This window comes from Diceros bicornis, chromosome 25 (genome assembly GCF_020826845.1).
Source record: "Diceros bicornis minor isolate mBicDic1 chromosome 25, mDicBic1.mat.cur, whole genome shotgun sequence".
Lineage (NCBI taxonomy): Eukaryota > Metazoa > Chordata > Mammalia > Perissodactyla > Rhinocerotidae > Diceros > Diceros bicornis.
In genome coordinates, this window is record NC_080764.1 from 16,067,824 (window position 1) to 16,092,261 (window position 24,438).

Consider the following 24,438-nt stretch of genomic DNA (forward strand, 5'->3'; position numbering starts at 1 on the left):
ACAGAAAGTAGTGTAGTGGTAACTGGGGGCCGGGGGAATGGGGAGTTAGTATTTTATGGGTTTTTGTTGGGGATAATGAAAAAATTCTGGAGATGGATGGTGGTGACGGTTGCATAACAACATGAATACACTTAATGCCACCAAACACTTAAATAATGGCTAAAATGGTAAATTTTATGTTGTGTGTATTTTACCACAGTGAAAACAAACTGAAAAACTCAAGTGAGCACACCCTGCCTCAGGGCCTTTGCTCCTGCTGTTCTCTTTGCCTGGAACCCTCTTCCCCCAGGTATCCACGTGGCTCACGCCCTCACTGTGTCCAGGTTCTTTGGCCACTCTCTCTGAAACGGCACCCTCCACGCACACTTCTCAATCACTCTCGATCACTGTATCTGCTTCATCTTTCTTCACAGCACTTAGCACCCTGAGTGCTGAACCTGGTGGTCTTTCCAGAGTGTCCAGCATCGAGCTGGAGCTCCAGTAGAACAGCAGGGCATCCGTGTCCGGGGTTCAAACCTGGCTGCGTTTCCAGAGAACCCAGCTGGAGGAAGTGGCAGGTCCCCATCTGGGGGTGCAGGCCTGTCCCCTGGATATGCAGATTGCATTAAATAGAGGGGAGGTGAGACACAGGGACACAGCTAGAGGCAGTTTTGGGACAAGAAGGCGAGGTCCACGCTGTAGGGAACAGTGTGTAGGTTGAATGCTCTTTTCGTTCATACAGCCCTGAAAATGGTTTTGGACCTTTAAAATGAAAAAAATAAAAGTGTGTTAAGGTAGGACAGAGCATTTGAATTTCTCAGAGCTTTGATGGATCATATGTTCCTGTCATCACGTAATAACTTTCAATTTTCAATTTGGAAAAAAGAGTAAATTACATCAGCCCTATCTCAGCTCCTTCGGTATCTCCCCTCACCATGCCCAGCAGGGTGACACATGCTGCATCTCTCGCCTCCTCTAACCCCAAACAGCTCCTCCCGGAGCTCCAGGCACAGTCACTTGCACCTTCAGTTTCACCTCCTCCCGATGTGACTGGGCATAACTTACAATCAGTGGACTTTGCTTCCGCATCCGAGTCTCCAAGCCCCCCCACCCCATCCATCATCCATCTAGAGAAATGTGGGGAGACTTTCACACCTGATTTGCTTGATCCTATAAGCCCACTTTTCTGAACATTCAGCAGAATGGTGTTTAAACACGCGGAGCCCAGCTCGGCAATGAGGAGAATGCATGTCAAGGGGACGTGAACCATCGTTTTTCTCTGTGTAGCTGAGCTGTGGTCTTCAAATCTCTGAACACTTGCTCCATCTGTCGCAGGTGGCAAAAATTGGTTGCAGGTGGCAAAATTTGTTTCTGGGTCTCTCAACCTTATAAAAGCTCTGGAGATGGGGAGAGATGAGGCTGTGGTCGTCCCACCATTCTGTCCCCCTTAAAGACTCCTCCTCCTCCACCTTCCCTCCTCCCCCCACCTCCTCCTCCCTCCTCCTCCTCCCTTCCTTTGATGAACACCCTTCCTATGCTCAGGACATTATCAAAACCTCTCCCCAGGACTATGGATATTTTACTTTGATTCTCAGGTGCTGTTGTTTCTTGTGGGTACAGCTCTCTAGGGAACCTGAGCAGGAAGGAGTGACTGTCAGGACAGAATTAGGGGATGCCCGGGTCCTCTGGCTGCCAGCCACCGGAACCCCACCTTAACCCCTGACAAATGTACATCTAGGCTTTGGAGAATAAAAGTTGGCCATTAAGAAATTCCTTAAAAATCAGAATGATGCGTCTACTGGTGATTTTTCTCCAATTTGACTCCTTGATTTCTTGCATTGCCAAATGTGATGATGATGGTGATGGTGGTGATGCTGATGATGAATCATCATTATCTTCATTGACATCGGTGAAGATGATGATGTTGGTGATGAGGATAGTGACGGTGCTAACATCTTACCGTCTCATGCAAAATACAAGCCTTACCATGGTCTGGTCCACTGTCTCCTCTCTGACCTCATCTCCTTCCACTCACTCCACTCAGTAGCCCTGTTCCAGCCACAACGGCTTCTTTGCTGTTCCTTGAGCTCTGCACATGTGCTCCAGCCTCAGGGCATTTGCACTTGCTGTTGTTTCTGCTTGGGAAGCCCCTCTTCCCTATTAGTATGGTTTCCTCCCTCTCTTTGCTCACATCACTGATCAAGTGCCACCTCCCTTGACCCCCCCTTATTTGACATAACACTCACTTCCTGGCACTATGGCCTCTTATCAGGATCTGTTTCTCCTGTGCTGACGTATTGTTTATTGTTAACGGTCTGTCTCCCCCACTAGATAAAGTTCCATGAGAACAGGGATTTTTGTCTGTTATTTTCACTGCTGTGTCATCAGGTCCTATCCTTGGCATCGTAGTTGCTCAAAAATAAGTCATTAAATGAATGAATTAGTGGATGAAGAGAGTCAGACCTGAGTTCAAGTTCTCTCTTACTCAGTAGCTTTGTGATCTTGGCTGAGTCATTTGCTTGCTCTGCTTCTCAATTTTTTTTTATCTGCTAATGAGGATGCTAATACCTACCCTCCTATCAAGAGGTTATGGTAATGATCAAATTAAGTAACATAACCGTGCTAGCTAACATTCATTACACTCTTATTTTCACTTAGGCACCTTGCTAAGGGCTTTTAAATGGGTTAATTCATTTAATGCTCACAACCACCCTAGGAAAGCACCATTCTTAGCTTCATTTTACAGATGAGGGACTGAGGCATAGAAGGGTAACTAACTTGCCTAAAATCGTACAGCAAGTAAGGGGTAGAGTTCACATTCAAGCTCGTGTGGTCTGATTCTAAAAACCACTATTTACCAAAAACTTTGTAAACGGCAAATCACTGCTGTTGATTTTTTTTTCATAATAGGATGAACTCTGCCTAATTTTGGATATTCCACTACTTGAACATTTAGGAATGTAGGTTTTATCATTTTATTTTTTCCTCTATTTTTATATTTATTTGGATATGTTTTATGTATTTATCTCTCCCTGCCTTGCCATCTCCACACACAGACACACACAAAGAGGAATATTATGATTTTTGGATGAGCAGAAGGTGCCTTAGCATCTGCCCGTAGTAGCTGGGTGCTTGGCATGGCGGGCGGGCGGTCCAGCCAGGCAGCACGCCCTGACACAGTGGCCCAGGCCTTCCCTGAGATGCCAGGCACTGCTCCTGAGTGAGATTTCCTCGTCTGGAATCTGCCACTGAGTGAGTCTGCAGACTTTCAAAGCCTCTTTTGTCTGCAAGGTGAGTCTGCACCGGTGGAAAAGTGCTCAGCCCTGAGATGCCAGCCAAGGTAGTCACTGAGCCCACCAGGCCCTCAGAGCTAAAAACACGGCCTGTCCTGGGAAACCGACAGGAAGCAGTTGGTGCCGACAGCAGCCCTTGGGCCGCCTGCCAAGTGTTTACCAGCAGTTGAAAGAGGCAGAGTGGTGAAGGAGGGGCAAGGCCTGTGGGCTTCGCTGAGAGACGCTGCAAACTGATGTGGAGGAGACATGGGAAGGTGTAAAAATGAGGGTGGCCGCATGCACAAGGGACACCCAAGGCCGGCCAAAGGGCCCGTCTATATATTAGAACATGAGTCGTCTCAAATAAGCCTGTTGGTGCAATGTGAACAGTGTTGGCCTGCATTTGGGTCCCCATGTATTGGCAGGGTATAACTTTGGACAAAGGCATTCTGCCTCCCTGGGCCTCACCTTTGACCTCTGTGAAATAGGCATTCGTTCCTTCAGTGATGTCACTGAGCACCTGCGCTGTATGGCAGGCACTGGTCTGGGTGCTGGGAGAGAGCTGTGAACAAAACAGACAAAATCCCTGTGTCCTTGGAGCTTCCATTCTAGCGAGAGAGGTGCTAGAAAATTAAGTATGTAATTGGGAGGGACGTAAATATTTATGTCGGGTAGGGATGAGTGCTGTGGGGGGAGACTAAGCAAGAAAACGGGGTGTGGAGGACAGCAGGTGCCTTGCAGGGAGGCGCCTCTGGGGGCGCCATCGAGCAGAGGTGTGAGTGGCGTGAGGAAGTCAGCCATGATGCCAGCTCTGAGAGGCGCCCAGGGGCTGGGGGACAGGAGGCGGCAGCTCACTCAGTGTGTCTGACAATGGAAAGGAGGGCAGTGTGGCGTGGCAGACTGAGTAGGAACAGGGGACAGGGGATGGTGGGAGGCGATCTCAAGGAGATGGTCAATCTAAATCACATGGGGCCTTATAGGCTGTATAGGGCTAAGGTTTTCTATATTCAGTATTATTTTATTATTATTGCTGTTGTTGTTTATCCTTTTAATGAGTCTCTTAGACTCTATGAGACTCTGTGAAAGAACTTAAGACTTGAAAAAGATCATAGTACACGCAGAACGCTGATTTTTTTAAAAGGAATTTGTTAATGACACAGTTTCGTTCCCAAGAGTAAACATAACAATCTGTTAGGGATTAGGGTGGAATTTTGATGATAACTTGCTAGAGGATTCAGGAATGCCCTAATCCTACCTTGACAATCACCACCACCACCCATTTCCAGGTTCCTAAGGTAGCCGAAGACACAAGGAAGAGCAAATAAAGAGTTGAAATACCATCAAGCGTTAGCTGGCCTAGGCCCACCACCCCCAGTGCAGAGTTTTCTGCTAAAGCTGCCCTGAATCCCTCAGTTTAGACTCTACACTGAAGCAGTGCAGCTTCTCACCCTCCTTTAAGCCAACATCTTATTTGTAGATGTTTCTTACTAAATATATGGCTGTTGTTACTAAATAGTTCCCAAGTACAGCAAACACAGTTCTGAGAAGAGAGAGCAGGACATCCGGGCCTTCTGGGAATCAGAGTTTACTGCTGCCAACTCACAGAAGAGAGAGTGGCAGAGAGAAAGACGGATGCTGAAGTTAGCTTCTTTGAGAGGCTACAAGGCAGGAGAGAGGAAGTTAACTTGATGGCCACCCAGATCAGCAGACACTCAGCTCCAGAGGAGCACACCATGGAAGCCAGAATCATACATGGTTGCCTGGCTTTCCAACCTCTCAATGACCCTGCCCACTATTAACTGTAGCATTGTGATGTCCTGACCGGTGGATTAACAGTTCCTCTTTACGAGGGATAGTAAGAAGAGTTAGAGACTAGGAAAGAGGGTTGGAAGTTGTGCTAGCATTAGGAAAGTGGACACTGCCCACCCTCTCCTATGACCTTAGTGTCTGTCTGTGTATCTGTCTGTCTCTGTCTTTCTTTCTCTCTCCTCCTGCAAAATATACAAAGTGTCCAAGGCCATGGAAAGGGGCACACTCTGCAGGTTTAAGGGTACAGTCTGGACCAGATATTCTTCACTAAATGACAGGACTTTCCAGTATCTTATCAGTGATCCTTGGATTCCAGAACAATCTGTCTGCCAGCATCTTGCCTTTCTCAGGAGCTCTGGACAACATCTCTTTGTGTCGAAACCCTTCTTCAGTCAGGCTTCACGGTCAAGGCTGATAGCTGCTACCTCTGCATTTGCACACATTCTTGGTTTCTTGTGTACATTCCAGTCAGTCGTCCAGTTCCAAGTCCCAATTTCAGTTTCTTTCCCATTGATCCGGGGGCCTAATAGCAGCCTTCAGCTTATTATCATAATGGTTGCAATCACCATTTTCCATTCTGTCATCAATATCATTATCATCGCAAATGCAATTATTAGTAACTAAACATGAATACCCCATGCTTTCAGTACTATTATCTGCTTGGCATCACATGCTTGCCAGGTGCCAGTTCCAGTGAGAATGTAGCCAAAGACCCTACAGGAAACAATGCGTTCCATCTTGTTCCCATGTGTGTGTGTGTGTGTGTGTCTGTGTTTGTGTGCACGTGCATGCATGTGTGTTTTGGAACTGGACATGAGTTTAATTATAAACAGGTGCTTATATCACCTTCTGATCTAGGGGGCTATAGAAGAGATTTTGTCACTAGATATGGTTCCAACTATATCTAGCACCAATAACAGAGCCTGGGACTTAGAAGGTGCTGCATAAATATTTGTGGTTAAATATGTATCACTCCCCTCTTCTGCAGCCTGTGGTGTTTCCCAATGGCCTCCTAAAGATGTATACACCCTAATCCCTGGAAACTGAGAGAATGATACTCAAAATGGATTTGCAAATGTGACAGTTATGGACCTTAAGATAGGGAGAGTATCTCTGATTACCCAGGTGGGCCCAGTGTAACCACACAAGCCCTTAAAACAACTTTCTCTGGCTGGAGACGGAGATGTGGCAGAAAGGGATGTCAGAAAATTTTGAAGAATGAGGAGGATTCGACGTGTCATTACTAGTTTGAAGATGGAGAGTGCAATGTGACCAGGAGTCAGAGCCTTGAGCTGGGAAAGGCTCCTGGTTGACATCCGCCAAGGAAGCGGGACTTAGTCCTATAACCGCAAAGAACTGAATTCTGCCAATCACCTGAATGAGCTTGGAAGCAGCTTCTTCCCAGAGCCTCCAATAAGAGCCCAAATGGCCGACACCTTGATTTTGGCCTTGTGAAACCCAGAATAGAGAAACCTGCCAAGCTCATATGGACTTCTGACCTATGAAGCAGTGAGATGATAAATTTGTATTGTTCGAAGTTGTTAAATTAGTGGTAATTTGTTATGACAGCAATAGAAGACTAATGCACTATGGAATGATATTCATGTTCTTTCACAGGGAATTCTAAATCCTCATGAACTGGTGTCTGATCCGCTTTCCTAGCTCTGTCTCCCATTATGTTCCTCCACATACTCCATGCCCCAGATACAAAAGACATTGACCCGCTATTCCGTTGACCCATTGGCTAGCCCTGTGTTCTCATCTGTGCTTTTGCTCTCCCTATTCTGTGCCTGGAAACACCATCCAGAGTTTCAGAAGGCGAGTTACTTAGCATGTGTAGGTATCCATTTATCTGTAAAATATAAAAATAACACTTCATTAAACAAGTTTTTTTGTTGTTTGTTTGAGGAATAATAACCCTGAGCTGACATCTGTGCCAGTCTTCCTCTATTTTATACGTGGGTCGCATGGCTGACGTGTGGTGTAGGTCCACACCTGGCATCTGAACCCGTGAACCAGGACCGCCGAAGCAGAGCGTGCCAAACCCAACCACTAGGCCATGGGGCTGGCCCCATCAAAAAGTATTTTTTGAATACCTACTGTGTGCTAGGAGCTAGATATAAAGCAGTGAACAGCATTTTAATAAAAATATCACTGCTTGACATTCCTTTTCATAAGGTGTGCTGTGATAATGGATTTTTTCCTTTGATGATAATTGAGGGACACTGGTTGAGAAAGAGAGCTCTATAAAATGAAAGGGAACATGGAAATAATGGACTCCATTGATTATAACTCTTTCATTTTAAAGATGAAGAGAATTAAAGTGGAGAGAGAGTGAGGGGTTTGCCTAAGGTCATATACTGGGTCAATGTCAAATCCAAGATTTAGATCTTTTTTTTTCCTGATTTTTTTTTCCTTTTTTTGTGTGTGTGAGGAAGATCAGCCCTGAGCTAACATGCCTGCCAAACCTCCTCTTTTTCCTGAGGAATACCGGCCCTGGGCTAACATCTGTGCCCATCTTCCTCCACTTTATATGGGATGCCGCCACAGCATGGCCTGACAAGTGGTGCATCAGTGTGCGCCCAGGATCCGAACCCGGGCCGCCAGCAGCGGAGCGTGTACACTTAACCGCTATGCCACAGGGCCGGCCCCACAAGATTTAGATCTTAAGGCCAATTCCTTTTCCACTATTCATTGATTCCTCCATGTACATGTTTAATAAAAGTCATAAACAAACAGGAAAACTCAGTCCAGGACTTTCAGTAACCACTGAGATCAGTGTTGAAAATCTTCCACACCTGGTTTTAACAAGAGTAACAAAATACAAAGACCCTTTATATGCGTAATGTTGTGAAAACCTGTCTTTAATGGTGTTGAGACATAGTATCTTACTAACATATAACATGGCTATTTTCCCTCCTAAAACAGAATCATGGCAATCAGCCTTCTTCATTTTCCAAAGCCATACATTATGGCATTACTTTTTCTGTTAAAAATAAGGGAAAGACTGGGGCCGCCCAATGCCACAGTGGTTACATTCAGCACGCTCTGCTTTGGTGGCCCGGGGTTCGTGGGTTCAGATCCCAAGTGCTGACCTACACCGCTCATCAAGCCATGCTGTGGTGGCATCCCACATACAAAAAAAAAAAAAAAACAGAGGAAAATGGGCACAGATGTTAGCTCAGGGCCACTCTTCTTTAAGCAAAAAGAGGAAGATTGGCAACAGATGTTAGCTCAGAGCTAATCTTCCTCACCAAAAATAAATCAATAAATAAGGGAAAGAAATTCTTTAAAAGGCTGGCAACAAATAGGCAAAAACATAGTGCAAATGAGATAGTGGGCTGAAGCTTTCAACAAAGTGGAAAGAATTTAAAATAATAGAGAATCCTTAGAACTGTGCCGAAACTAGGAATTTTATTTATACAGCAAAGAGAAATTTGTAGGGGCAGGTGAGCATGGCAGTAGTGGGATGTCACAGGCACATTCCTCAGTATAGGTGAGGACTCAAGTGATAACAGTGCCTGCTTCCCCATTTACTAACCTCCCAACCATCAGGCCACACTCACAAGCCGTTGAGAATTGTTTTTATTGTCAGCAAAGATGAGAGGGCTCAGCTCTTGATTTTTTTTTTTTTTCACCTTGAAGGTGGGTATTTCCCCGAGAGGTCTGGCTGCAATGGTGAGTTGCAATCTGAATCTGGGAATTATAGAGCACATTCTGTCCAGACAATCATGTCACTGGGAAAACATCCAAACAGTTTATGCAGGAAAGAGCCTTTGAGGCTGTCCAGTTGCCCAGTGTCTGTGGATATTTTGGAGTGAGTGAGTAAGAAGACTTTTTCTCTGATCAGCAGATTGAGGGGACAAGAGCTGTGGTCATCCTACCTTGTCTTTGGACCTGTTATCACTGGGGACTATTTGGGTTGCTTCCCTCTCAGAATATTATATTACCTGATGCCAAGACTCACTGTGAAGCTACGGTAATTGAGACAACTTGAAATGGACTCAAGGATAGACAAAGAGATCAATAGAGTACAATAGAGAATTCAGGAATAGACTGCCGTATATGAAGTGATTTGATATTTGGCAAAGGCACCAATGCAATTCTGTCAGGAAAGAATGGTCTTTTTAATAAATAGTGCCAACGTATTTGAATAATGATGTGGAAAAATTGAACCTTGGGTCCTACCTCACATCTTATCCAAAAAATTAATTCTAGACGAATTATAGGCCTAGATGTGAAATATAAAACATAAAACTCCCAGCAGAAAACATTGGAGAGTAACTACATGACTTTGGGATGGGCAAAAATTTCTTAAGCTAGATGCAATAAAAACACTAACTTTAAGAATTATTAAATTATACTTTATATATAATCTTCACTGAAAAGTTATGAAAGTAAAAAGACAAGTCACAGACTGGAAGAAGAAATTTGCAAATGAATGTGCCCGACAAAGAATTTGTATATAGAATATATTTTAACATATCCCTTACATATTGATAAGAAAAATGCAAACAAAAAATACAAATATGAACAAAAGATTTGAACAGGCATTTCACCAGAGATTATCTGAATTGCTAATTAGCACATGAAAAGGTGCTCCCTATCACTAATCATCAGAGAAATGCAAATTAAAACCACAATGTGCTACCACTAAACACCCATCAGAATGGCTAAAATTAAAAACATTGACTATACCAAGTGTTGAAGAGAACATGGAGCAACTATAATTCTCATATCGCAAATAGGTGTTTAAATTGACTAAATCATCTTGGGAAATTCTTCAGTGATATCTTCTAAAGCTAAATATATGCCTATCCTATGACCCAGCAATTCCACCCTTAGGTGTATACCCAAGAGAAATGAGTGTGTATGTCCACCATAAGAGATATACACGAATGCATATAACAACTTTTTTCTTAATAACCAATGACTAGAAATAGTCCAAGTGTCTATCATCAGCAAAATGGATAAATATATTATTTTTATACCCAGACAATGAAACACTACACAAAAATAAAAAAAGAATGACTGTTGCTAACCCCAACAGCATGGATGAATCTCACAGATATAATCATGAGTGAAAGGGGGCAAATACCAAAGAGCACATACTGTGAGATTCCATTTATATGAAGGTCAAGAACAAGCAAAACTAACCTATGGAAATAGAAGACATTAATAGGTAGCATCGTGGTGTAAGAATTGATCTGAGCTATAATGAGGATGAGGGAGCATCCAGGGATGCTGGAAATTTTCTATATCTTGATCCGGATATTGATTATATAAGTATAAATCAATTAAAATTCATCAAGCTGTCAACTTAAGATTTATGAACTTGTCTGCATTTATTGTAGCTTTCCCTCTTTTTTTGAGGCATTCTTCTAAGGTTGAAAACATATGTCTTTAATTTATCAACATCTGTCTTTAAGTATACCTCTTCACATACAGTCTAAGAACCTTTTAATGTATATTACCATCTCCCATTCCCATCTTTTCCTTTCTTGTTATATAGTTTACTTCTACATATCTTATAAATTCCCATATACAGTGTGATTATTTTGCTTTAAACAGTTAATTATCTTTTACACAGATTTTAAAACTGAAAAAAATATATATTCTATATTTACCCTTATATGTACCAAATGCAGAACTCTTCACTTTGTGCCAATACAGATTTCCATCTGGTATTATTTTTCTTCTGCCTGAAGAACTGCCTTGAACATTTCTTAGACTTGCAATAAATTTTCTCAACTTTTGTTTGCCTGAAAAAGTCTTTAGAGTGCCTTCATTTTTAAAAGATGATTTTGCTGGATATAAAATTCTAGGTTGACCATTTTTTTTCTTTCGGTATTTTAAAGAAGTTGTTCTACTGTCTTCTAGTTTGCTGTTTTCTGACAAAAAGTTGGCTGTCATTCTTATCTTTGTTCCTCTTTATATAAAGTATATTTTCCCACCTCTGGCTGCTTTGAAGATTTTCTCTTCATCACTGGTTTTTAATAAGTTGATTGTTATATACCTTGGTGTGATTTTCTTTGTTTCTTCTACTTGGGATTCATTGAATTTCTTGGGTCTGTGGGCTTATATTTTTCATCAAATTTGGAAAAATTTTGGCCATTTTTCTTTAAATATTTCTTTATGTTCTTCCCTCTTCTCCTTCTGGGACTTCAATTACACATATAGTAGACTGTTTGATATTATCCCATAACTCACTGAGGCTCTTTTTTTTTTCAGTATTGTTGTTCCTGGGCTTCATTTTGTAGAGTTTATATTGCTTTCTCTTGAAGTTCGCTGGTATTTTCTTTTGCAGGGTCTAATCTGCTGTTAATCCCATACAGTGCATTTTCCATTTAAGATTTTATATTTTATCTCTAGAAATTCCATTTTTTCATTTTCCATTTCCCTCCTCATCATGCTAATGTTTTTTCCTCTACATTCTAGAGAAGGTGGAACATATTTATAATAGTTGTTTTAACTTCCATTTCTGCTCTTCCCATCATCTCTCTTATTTCTGGATCTGTTCTTATTGATTGATTTCTCCTTATTATGGGTCATGTTTTCCTGCATCCTTGCATGCAAGGTAATTTATGGTTGAATGCCATAAATTTTGCACTGTGGATTTTATGTGTTGGGTGCTGGATTTTGTTATATTTCTTTAAATAGTGTTGTACTTTGTTTTGGGATGCAGTCAAGTTACTTAAAATAAGCTTGATCCCTTCAGGGCATGCTGTTAAGCTTTCCTTAGGACAGATCTAGATAGAATGATTAATCATTCCAGTCTGCCTGGGACTAACAAGGTTCCCAGGACATGAGACTTCTAGTTAAAAACTAGGACTGAGGGGATTTCTGGGAAGCAGGACTTTCAGTTTTAAAACTGGGAAAGTCTAAGCAAATGAGGACAAATTTGTCATCCTAGAGCCAGAGCGTGCTGTAGTCCAGAGCTAATTTAGCCCCACTACTAAATTTTGAGGATCCTACTCATATTGTAAAGTCTTGACACTCTAGCCAGTGAGAATGTGAACTGTTCTCAGCCATGTGTGTGTTCTGGAGATTGTTGAGTCTACTGTTTTCTGATGGTTATGTCCTTGGCCTTGAGTAGCTTCCTTGCATGCATGCTCCGACCAGCACTCAGCCAAAGACTTGCAGGTCTCCCTGGTGGTCTTTGTTTTGTGCAGCATCTTTTCCTATACTCTGTCCTACAAATTCTAGCCACCTTGGCTTCCCTGAACTCTAATTTCCGACTCCTCAGCTCAGTGAGACTGCTCAGCTCTGTTGGCGGTCTTCCACACTGCTCCACTGCCTGGAAACTGCCTCCAGGCAGTAAGCTGAGGTAATCATAGGAGTAATTTTGTTTGTTTCCTTTTTGCAGGGATCATAGTCCTGCAATGCCTGTTGTCCAATGTCTGAAAACTATTACTTAATATATTTTGTCTGGTTTTCTAGGTGTTAAAAAATGAGAGTGTAAATATAGTCCCTGTTTCTTCATTGTGGCCGTAAGCAGAAGTCCTTACTCTATATTTTATACCTGAATATTTTTTAAAAATTTTATGTTATAAATACTTGAAGGTGTTGCTCTTTTTGCGGTTATACCATTTTTTGTGCATTTGGTGCACTGTCACTAAGACAATGAAATATTTGAAAATAATAATGGCAACTGTTTACAGAGGTCTTCCTTCTGTGTCTCTGCTCTGTTGCTAGTGTTTCAAATACATTATCTTGAATCTTTACAAAAACTTTAAAAGATAGATATTGTTGATATTATTGTCTCCATTTTAGACATGTCAAAACTGAGATTCAAAGCAGTTGGTAACTTGACCAAACTCATCAGCTGATGTATTCAACAGCTTCCTTTTGAATGAGGTCTCTTTGAATATTCATTTATCCATACCATAATGCATAATATACAGTATTTAAAAAGATATCACATCATAAACAGTTGGGGCCAAACTGTTTTTGAGGTCAAAAGGTTAACATATGCAGAAAATTTAAGTGACTTTGATCATAGTGTTTCACAGTATGGGTGAACAGCTGATGTATTACTTTGTGTGTATGTGTGTACGTGTGTGTGTGTGTGTGAGTGTGTATGTGTGTGTTTATAGGCATATATGTTTGTGTTTGGTGAAGTGGGTAAAGGAGACATTCCTAACCACACTGAGCCTCTTTGAACCCTGACGCCTTTGCATGCAATACTGAAATTGTATCCAATTCCCAAAATTATTGTATTCGTTTCCTAGGACTGTCATAACAAATTACCACAGACTTGGTGACTTAAAACAACAGAAATTTATTCTCTCACAGCTCTAGAGGCCAGAAATCTGAAATCAAGGTGTTGGCAGGTCTGCACTCTCTCTGAAGGCTCTAAGGGAGTATCCTTCCTTGCCTCTTCCAGCTTCTGGTGACTCTTGGTGTTCCTTGGCTTTTGATGGTGTAACTCCAATCTCTGCCTGCGTCTTCACATAGCCTTCTTTCCTGTGCCTCTCTGTCTCTTCTTTTCTTCTTTTATAAGGACTTGTCACTGGATTTAGGACCTACCCTAATCCAGGATGGTCTTATCTTAAGATCCTTAATTACATCTGCAAAGACCCTATTACCACAAAAGGTCACATTTGCAGGTATGAGGGGTTACGATGTGGATATTTTTTTTGGGGGGGTGGGATCAATTCAATCCACTACAGTTTCTATGAGAGCTCTGAGGCTCTTCAAAATTGGCTGCTCTTTGAGATTCTACCAGGAGGGTCATCATGCTATCTTGAAGAAGTGGCTTGGATACCTCTCTGTTCATTTCCATGGTTGTTGAAGTTTTCAGAAAGTTAAATACAGAAGAATGCCCCTTCTTTGCTATCCCAACACTCTATGCTTGATCCAACAGAGGCTTGCTCCCCTACAATGCGGGCATTTACCTCCTATAATTACTCAAAAGCCATGACTAGGAAATAGCTCTAGACACCCAGATCTGAACAAGGTGAACTTCCAACTTGTATATCCAAGCCTGAGTGTGTCTTCTATCCAGGTATTTCTCTTTCCATTTGGGCAGCAAGACAGCCCCTGGGTCTTTGAGTCAGAGATTCTACCATCCAAGATTCTGATTCACTCCCTTTCTTCATATATTTGGTGCCCAGCTATCCTGTGTTGCAATTCTCTTCTAACTTCTTTTTCTCCACACACACAAGCAAGAACTTTTCTTACTAATTTTTCTTTGTAATCTCGCCAATGAAGTATCTTAAACATGAGGGGACTGAATTTTTAAGGTGTTAGACTTAATAACTAGGTTGTTACCACTATTTGCTAACCTGGATTCATTAACAGGGCTATTTGCTTTTCACCTTGCCACAGCATGATGAGGTTATTAATTAGAGCAAGAGGCATGAGCACTCTGGGTTTGCTTTAATGCCATCTGGGGAGAGGCTAGGTCATTGGTCATAATTCCTGGTAAATGTTTCCGAGGGGATGCACTTAAATAGCCGTGAAATGATGTTTCCCTTCACTGTAAACTTGTTTTTCTCTTTAAATGGGTTATTTTTAAGTCCCTAAAATTCCCAGTTGTAATCCACCCAATGCCTTATTCAGCTAAACATGGAGGCAGTGAGGGCAGCAGTTAAAAGTACAGGCTGCAGTCAGCCTGCCTGGGTTTAAATGCTGGCTCTGCTACTTACTGTGTGACATGGTGCAAGTTATTTAATCTCCCTCTGTGTCTCGGTATTTTCATTTGGATGAGTGTGAGGATTAAATGAGCTCATACATGTAAAATGCTTAGGACAGTATCGGGCACATGGTGAGTGTTTCATATATGTGAGCAGTTATTTTTATTCATTAAATCCAGAGAAATAGCTTTTGACATCTACTGTGTATAAGGCACAGTTTGGTTCTATGCACTTTCTAGGATGGGGTTACAGGTTGAATTGTGTCTCCCCAAAATTCATATGGTGAAGTCCTAACCCCAGTACCTCGAAATGTGACCTTATTTGGAGATAGGATCTTTACAGAGGTAATCAAGTTGAAGTGATGTCATTAGGGTGGGCCCTAATCTAGTATGACTGGTGTCCTTATAAAAAGGAGAACTTTGGATAAGGAGACACGCGCAGAGGAAAAACAATGTGATGAGACGTAGAGACAAGGTGGTCCTCTACAAGCCAAAGGAAGAGGTCTGGAACAGATCCTTCCCTCATGGCCCTCAGAAGGAACCAACCCTACTGACACCTTGATTTTACACTTCTAGCCTCCAAAACCGTGAGAAAAGAAATTTCTGCTATTTAAGCCACCTAGTGGTGGCACTTTGTTATGGCAGCCCCAGGAAATGAATGCAGATGGTAATACCATGGAATCACTATCCCCAAGGAGTCTGTAACTGGTGGGATCGATATATTCCATAAGACTCTAGTCACAGGCAACAGAAATTCACTAAGTCTTGCTTAAACAAGTGAGAAAACAAAAAGATGAACTTACAAGGATACAGAAGTGTCTCATAAAATCCAAGGGCAGGATTGTAGCTGGCACATAAACATCAAGAGTACTTTTCATGTCTTGCCTCTGCCGCTCTCTTTGTGGTGGTGAGATTCCTCTCTCTCTCTCTTCTTTCTCTCTCTCACTCTCCGCCCTGGCTTTCTGTGCTTCCCCAATCCAGATGGCAGACGACATGGTCCCCGATCGCACTCAGGTTTGCGTATTACAGATACAGCCTCTAGAAAGGCACTGCATGAATCACACAGCAGTTTCAAATCTAACAGAAGGGCACCGTACTCCTCCACCCTGGGTCAGGTGCCAACCCCATCAACCGTGACCAGTATTTCAGTGCACCAACACACTGCTTCTACTGTAACCATGTGGGTAGAGTGAGGGGACGGGCCACCACTGAAAAAGGGAACAGGTGGCAGATAACCTGAGGAGAGTCCACTAACAGTGATAAGTGATCACATAGCTGTGATGCCATACCACTGCAGAGCCTGGAGCTGAAGAAGTCTAGAGAAAATGTTATATTGAACAGCGTTTAATAGGCCTCTTATAGTCCTGGAGTTAGAGTCACTTCTTCCACCGTGAAGGAGGTAGAAATTAGCAGTGGTTAAAAGCATGAGTCCTAGATTCAGAGACGTGTGGGTTTCAATCCAACTTTGCCTTTTATTAATTATGTAACCTTGGACATGTCACCCTGCCTCGTGGCACCTTAGCATCCTCATCTTTCAAAAAGAGAAGTAAATAGTATTACCAACTTCCTAAGTTTCGGATGAGGTATAAATATTTGTTTGGCACCTGTAAGTACCCAATAAATGTTAGCAGTTATTAGCATCATTAATATTTGGTGAATCCTTTTTTTTGTTTTGCTCTCTCCTTCAGGCTGAATTCTCGGAGTTGAACCTAGCTGCCTATGTTACTGGGGGCTGTATGGTGGACATGCAAGTCATGAGAAATGGGACCAAGGTTGTGAGGTAAGGAGGATGGAGATACAGAAAAACCTTCATTTGAGAGGTGTGTATAGGATACTTCCCATAGGCAACCCCTCTGTCTACTGCCTACAGCCTAACTCCTGCACTACCTTTAATTTCACATACAGAATGTCTGCTTGCAAAGAGTTCCAGGTGTTGTCACAATAAGAATGACTCGTGGGACAAATAATATGAGGAAGACACTGCGGCGTCCTGAAATGAGCCTTGGGCTTGGAGAGAAAAGACTTGGGTTCCATTTCTGGCTTTGTAGTTCTATTTGGAAATATTATTTAGCCTCTCTTGCCCTGTGATTCTCATCTGCAGCATGATGATAGCCACACTGAAGTGAGAGGCTGGTATGTGAGAGCAACCTATCAATTCTACAGTGCTGTACAAATGTAGGGGTTTATTAGACTGAACTACATCCTGCTTCCAGCAATATGGCAGACAATGTTCAGAGAATCCCCTCTCAGGACATCAAATCTAAAAGTACTAGATATACTATTTTCCAGAAAAATCTGTTTATAATGTATGCTGAAATACAGGGGAAGTGAGGGAATTCTTCAGAAGCCCAGAAATGTCAAGAAAGTATAAATCCCCTGGAGAGATAAATAGTTGCATTAATATATTTCTATCTAGTTAAGTGCCCAGAGGATAATACCGACTAGGTCTCATGAGGGTTTAGATGTGGAAGAAATAGGATTCAGATTTGGGGAAGTAGAGAACTCAGGAAGAACTTTGAGGAAAAGGTGGCATTTGTTCTGAGTCTTGTCAAATGGTGGAATATGGGTATTCTGTGCATTCTAAGAGTAGGAAACAGTCTTGCTAAATGCAGACAGGCAAAAAAAAAAAAAAGGAGTATGTTTGGCAAATTATGATAATTCAACTAACTCAGCTATCATTTACTGGGTGCCTACCATGTACAAAAAAAGACATTATGTGGCTTCTATTTCTAATAGTGGTGAACTAGATTATTTGGACCAACTCTTCCACTGGCAACAACTTAAAAACTGGTTTTAAAAAATGATCAGCTTCAAAGCCTTCAAAGAGTTGGCATGACGGTAAGGAATTACCAGGAAGAGAATGATGGGGAAATGGAAAACCAGAGAGATAAATGAGTACCAAAGCTACCGTTTTTCTGAGAGTATTTGCTAAGTCCAGCAAATTTGAAAATTGGTTGTGATAGCCTAGCAGGGACAAGGGAGACAGAAATCAACATCAGAACCACTCGGAGGAGGGTAGACCCTCCCCACAATAAGATGAGACCCCAAGGGACAACACCTTCAAGGTGAAGGTGAATTACTAGTAACTGCAGCTTGAATTGCAGTTTGGTTGGCCTCCCAGGGAACCTCAAGCAGTAAATTTGGTTTATGGTGGTCCAAGAAATGCCAGAAGTAAAAGCAAATTCTATGTAGAGGAAGGCATTTTCATCCTAGGATTCAAATAATTACTCAAACAATTTTTGTACAACAGCTAGCACGTAGTCAAAGGTAACCAGGTGTGGACACCATGAATGAGAAGAAACAGGAACAACAGACAACAGAAAGAAGACCCTCAGAGACATCAGATACTGGAATCATCAGACGCAGATTCTTAAAAGAAGAATATCATACGTATAAAGTTGAAAAAATTCAAGGTTAAAAATACCTGCAGGGAATAGGAAACTATAAAAAGTGACACAACCAATTTTTTAAAAAACAAAATATCATTCCTAGAAATGAAAATTACGATAACCAACATTATCAGATCTGTGGTGTTTAACAGCATATTAGACACTGTTGAAAAGGTATTACTGAAGCAAAAGGTGGAGTTGAAGAAATTATCCCAAATGAAGCACAGAGAGAAAAAGATTGGAAGTCTAGAAGAGATGGATAGATCTCGTGAGAAGGTCTAACATTCATTTAATCAGAGTCTCAAAAAGACAAGGAAAAGAGAATGGAACAGAGGCAGTATTTTAAGAAATGATGGTTGAGAATCTTTCAGAAAATACCAAATCACCAAAGCTCAAAAATTTCAAGCAGGGTTGATAAAAAGAATTTTATGCTAAGACACAGTATTGTAAGTGCAGAAAGATGAAGAAAAACATCTTAAAAGTAGCCAGAGATAAAAAGGCAGATTACTTTTATTGTAGTAACAGGCTGACCGTCAGCTCCCATGCAGCAGAGGTGGGATGATATGTTCAGTGTGCCGAAAGAAAATAATTGCCAACCCTTAATTCCATCCTCAGGGAAATGTCTTTTATGAATGAAGGCATATCTTCTCATTTACAAAGAGAAGACTCTCACTAAGGGAAATTGTAAAGTATGTGCTTTACCCAAAAAGAAAATGATCCCAGAATAACACAGAGTTGCAAGACGACATGAAGAGCAAAGAAGGTGGTAAATGTTAATAAACAGTCTTCAAAAAAACAATAATCATAATAATGTCGCATGGATTTAAAAATATATGAAGCATTGAAATACATGACCGGGGGGGGGCGGCCCAGGGTTCACAGGTTTGGATCCCGGGCATGGAGGTATGCACCGCCTATCAAGCCATGCTGTGGCGGCGTCTCACATAAAGCAGAGGAACATGGGCATGGATGTTAGCCCAGGGCCAGTCTTCCTCAGCAAAAAGAGGAGGATTGGCAATGGGTGTTAGCTCAGGGCTAGTCTTCCTCACCAAAAAAAAAAAAAAAAATTGACAATAAGTTAGTAAAGCACTGAGGGTTAAATGGAATTAAGGTGTTCTGAGGCCCTTGTATTGTCAGGGAGGAAAGTAAATGTATTGATTAATAACAGGCTTTGAAAAGACAAAGATGCATGAGGTGATTTCTAAGGTAATTACTAAAAAAAGGAAACAGAATGTAGTTCTTAAAAACTATAAGAGAGGGAAAGAAATAATAAAAGAAGTCAAGGAAGGAGGGGAAAACCAACATAGAACAGGTGTTATAAATAACGCAAGAGATGGTAGCTTTAAATCCAGCTGTATCAGCAGGGCTGATATCATTCTGAATGGCTTATACAGCTGTACTGGTTATTAAAATATTGAAATTTTTCTATATAAGTTGATAGGTAGCCTCTGCCCTGAGCCCACTGAATGCCTTCGGCCACCCTCACCCCATGGGTGGACATGGTTATTGGACTGCTCTTTTGTCCCCCAGTTTACCACACGTCTGTCCCCCAGCACATATCCTTGTTCCTCCCATGGTCAGAGGATGCCCAGACATTGTAGGAGAGACATGCCCTTGGAAGCAGTGGTGGAATTCCAGAGAGCAAATGCCTGGTTCCCTCAGTCCCTTCAAGGCTGTAAATGCCTATGAGTCCCCTGGAGTTGCCCTCTCATGGTTACTTGTGAGAACTGCAACCTCCACAAAGTACCCTACGAGTTGTTAAATATGTATTATGTCACCAATATATATCATTACATTAATATAATTACATTAAATGTAAGTGGACAAAATTCTCTAATTTACAGAGCATCTACAGAAAGATTGTCAGAGAAGGTTTTTAAAAATCCACCTATGTTCCCTTCAAGAGATTCATCTGAAAATAAGACTATAGAAAGTTGAAAGTTAAAGATGGAAAAATATATATATTATGTAACTACTGGGCAAAAGAAAGCTAGCCAATGTGGCTGTATTAATATCAGGGGAAAAAAATAGACTTCCAGGTGAAAAGCGTTACTAGGGAAAAGAAAGTAATCCATTAGGATAAAGGATTCATTTACCAAGAAGAGATCCTTTTAAAATTAGAAGCACTAAATGAAAATACCTCAAAATATACTTAAAAAATTGGCAAAACTATGAGGAGAAATAAGTCTACCATCATGGGAGATTCTGAGAATGGTGCTAGATATGTAAGTTCATTTACTTCCCATAGCAGCCTCATTTTGCACATAAGAACTGTAAAAAACATAAAAGGCAATGTTTAGGAATCTATATGTGATCATTTTGGGAATTATTTGTGGTTATGTCCTGTTCCTCTATCTGGGAAAGGGACTGGATTGTCTTCTTTTGTAATATGTAGAAATGAGAACATCTATGCCATTAGTCCTCAAATTTGGCTACAGGTTAGAATGACCTGGGAAATGTTTTAGAATCCTGATGCCCAGGCGATACAAAAGGCCAATGACACTGGAATCTCTGAGGGAAGGACTTCGGTATCATTAGTTTTAAAACTCCCCAGGTGATTTCTGGGAGCAGCCTGATGGAGAACGTCCCCAGATTGCTCTCACATTGGCCCTGCACTGAAGCTGGGGCATTTGCAAAGCTGAGGATCCTGCTGAGTGTGCTGCCTGAACAAAAATCACCTTGCAAAAATAGACATCCCAAGGGGGCTGGCCTGGTGGCATAGTGGTTAAGTTTGCATGCTCTGCTTCATGCCCGGGGTTCGCAGGTTCAGACCCCAGGTGCAGACCTACACACCACTTATAAAGCCATGCCGTGGCAGGCATCCCACATATAAAATAGAGTAAAATGGGCACAGATGTTAGCTGAGGGCCAATCTTCCTCAGCAAAAAGAGGAGGATTGGCAACAGATATTAGCTCAGGGCTAATCTTCCTCACCAAAAAAAAAAAAAAAAGACATCCCAAGCCTGTTCTAGACATGCTGTCTTTTTCCTGAATTTATAAAATTGTTTACAAAAATAAATTTATAAAACTGTTCCAAGTGTTTCTTAATCAGCTAGTCAGTCTCCTAGCGTTTAGGAACGTCAGGCTTTGAAGACAGCCGTTATGGGTTGAATTGTGTCCCCCCACAAAGATGTGTTAAAGTCTTAACCCCTAGCACCTCAAAATGTGATCTTATTTGGAAATAGGGTCATTGCAAATGTAATTAGTTAAGTTAAGATGAGATCATACTGGAGTACAGTGGGCCCTTAATCCAGTATGATTGGTGTCCTTATAAGAAAAGGGAAATTTGGACATGGAAACACAGGGAGAACGCCTTGTGATGATGGAGGCAGAGATTGGAATGATGTATCTACAAGCCAAAGATTGCCATCAATCACCAGAAGCTAGGGGACAGGCATGGGACAAATTCTCCCTCAGCCTTCAGAGGAAATCAACCCTGCTGACACCTTGATTTCAGGTTTCTAGGCTATAGACCTGTGAGAGACTAAATTTCTGTTGTTTTAAGACATCCAGTTTGTGGTACTTAGGTAGCCCTAGAAAACTAATACAGTAGTGCTTCTCAAGTTTTAATGTGCATACAGACCTCCCAGAGATCTTGTTAACATGCAGATTCTCATCAATTAGGTCTTCAGATGGAACCTGAGATTCTGAATTTCCTACGAGCTCTCAGATGAAGCCAATGCTACCAGTCCTGCAGACCTTAGTTTGAGCAGCAAGGGTGTGGACAACCTCCCAGATGCTGCTGATGCTGCTGGTGGGAGACCATACCTTGTAGCCAGGGCTGTGAGGGCAGTGCCAGTGTAGCTAAAGCTCTGGGTTCAGGGGTCCATGGGGCTGTCGAGATTTATTCCGTCCATGCCCAGGATGGTGCTTACAGTCTCAGCCAGGCAGCTTGTTTTGGCAAGCCACAGGTTACAGACCTGCAAGAATGTACACACAAACCAGGTAGCTCCAGCCTGACTCACAGTGTGTCCTGCAAGTGGGGAGTCAGTAGAATCTTCCACAAGTGTATAGTGCTATTCTAAGCCCTAGCTGTGTGGTCCCAAGTAGGAATGTTGAGCAGTGCTCTTGACTTGCAGTACATTCTTTAAAAGAGACTTAGGTGTTGCACTGAAAATGCCATTAAGCACTTTCAAGTGTGCATTAAGAATAAGGCCTAGACCTTCTGAAGTCTTGCTCCTGGGGAGCACCTTCAGGGAGGGTGACCAGGATGGGTGGTACAGCAGACCACTGCTGGTTTTCTCCAGCATTCATTCCTTCTGCTTTGGGGAACAGCACCTAGATGTTTCACCGGGGTGACCCTCCCCAGCTTGCAGTCTGTGTAGTGCCTGGAGCTGATGGTACATAACCAGCCCTAAATTCAGAATATTACACTACGACCCAAACCAATGAGAATTCATGGTGAGATTTTTGCTGGAACTCTTAGATGAGAGACACATGTGTTCTGCTGGGGCTGCTGAGCTGGTGGGATGGATGCCTGGAGCTGCTGATGGCCATCTCTCTTTCTCCTTGAGGGAATGATCTTCTGAGAATGAAGCCAAGGCAAAGGAAAACACAGCCGAGAGAGAGAGAGAGTCAATGACCCGACGATGTTATTCAAGGCCCTGGATCCAGACTCATCTCCAAATCTGAGCCAAAAAAAATCCCTTTTTGATGAAGCCAGCTTGAATGGCACATACAGAATTCATGAATTTTTATTTACTTAACAAACACTTTATAGCATTTCCTACGTGCTAGGCATTATTCCAAGCACTTAACATGTATTGACTCATTTCATCCTTTCAACAACCCTATAAGATGTATTATGATAATCCACATTTTCTAGGTAAGGAGGCTGAAGCACCAATAGGTTGGGTAATGGAATCAAGATCTCCACTTGATGTAAGTGGCAAAGCTAGGAGTCCAGCTTAGGCAGTCTGGCCCCAGAGCCTGTGTGTGTCACTACCGCACTGGACTACCTTCTTGACAAGGGGGAGACTGTTTCATTGTCAGAGCTCCTTAAAGAGACAGTAAGTTCCCCTTTATGAGTGGTATGTAAAGATACAACAACCGTTTGGTAGAAAAATATTGAAGGGATCCAAGCATCTGACTTTTAGACAGTGGGCATTTAGTGACATGAAAAGACACTAATTAGTAACATGAAAGCATAAAACTCATTGAAAAGGTAAGTATTTGGTCAGATTAAGAATACTCTAATACTGTAATGGTGGTGTGTAAATCACTTTTAACTCTAGTATAAAAGTTAAAAGACAAAGGTATTAAAAATAACTATAGCTACAGAGACTTGTTAATGAATACACAATATAAAAAGATGTAAATTGTGACATCAAAAACATAAAATGTAGGGAAGGGGAAATAAGATTAGAGTTTTTGTATGTGATTGAAGTTACGTTGTTACCAGCTTAAAATAGACTGCTATAACTATAAGATGTCTTATGTAAACCTCATGGTAACCATAAAGCAAAAACCTATAGTAGATACACAAAACAGAAAAAGAAAAGAATCAAAGCACACCACTACAGAAATCATCAGATCACAAAGGAACACAGCCAGAGAGGAAGAAAGGAACAAAAGAACTACAAACCAGCCAGAAACAATTAACAAAATGGCAATAGTAAGTCCTTACCTATCAATAACTACTTTAAATGTAAATGGATTAAATTCTGCAATAAAAAGACACAGAGTGGGGCCAGCCCAGTGGTGTAGCAGCTAAATGTGTGTGCTCCACTGCAGTGGCCCAGGGTTTGCCAGTTCGGATCCCAGGCGTGCACCAATGCACCACTAGTCAAGCCATGCTGTGGTGGCGTCCCATATAAAGTAGAGGAAGATGGGCACAGATGTTAGCCCAGGGCCAGTCTTCCTCAGCAAAAAAAAAGACGACGATTGGCATCAGATGTTAGCTCAGGACTGATCTTCCCCACGTACACAAAAAATAATAAGACACAGAGTGGCTGAAAAATTAAAAACAAAAAACAAAACAAGATTCAACAATATGCTGCATTCAAAAGACTTACTTTAGCTTTAAAGACACACATAGCTTGAAAGTGAAGGGATAGAAAAGCTATTCCTTGCAAACAGAAACCAAAAGAGAGCAGGGATAGCTATACTTATATTAGACAAAACAGACTTTAAGTCAAAAACCATAACAAGAGACAATGAAGGACATTATATAGTAATAAATGGGTCAGTTCATCAAGATGATGTAACAATTGTAAATAAATATGCACCTAACATCAGAGCACCTAAATATATAAAGCAAATATTAACAAATCTGAAGGGAGAAATAGACAGCAATACAATAATATTAGAAAACTTCAATACCCCAATTTCAGCAATGGATAGGTCATCCAGA

At 41.6% G+C, this 24,438-nt stretch overlaps 1 protein-coding gene across 1 annotated transcript in view; it reads left to right on the forward strand.

Annotated features, from left to right (window-relative positions):
• Positions 1-24,438, forward strand: part of SYN3 (synapsin III) — a 424,113-nt gene that overhangs the window by 39,230 nt on the left and 360,445 nt on the right. Inside the window, exon 3 of the mRNA XM_058568480.1 lies at positions 16,386-16,477. Coding sequence (XP_058424463.1) covers positions 16,386-16,477 — 92 coding nt within the window. The remainder of the gene's footprint in view (positions 1-16,385; positions 16,478-24,438) is intronic.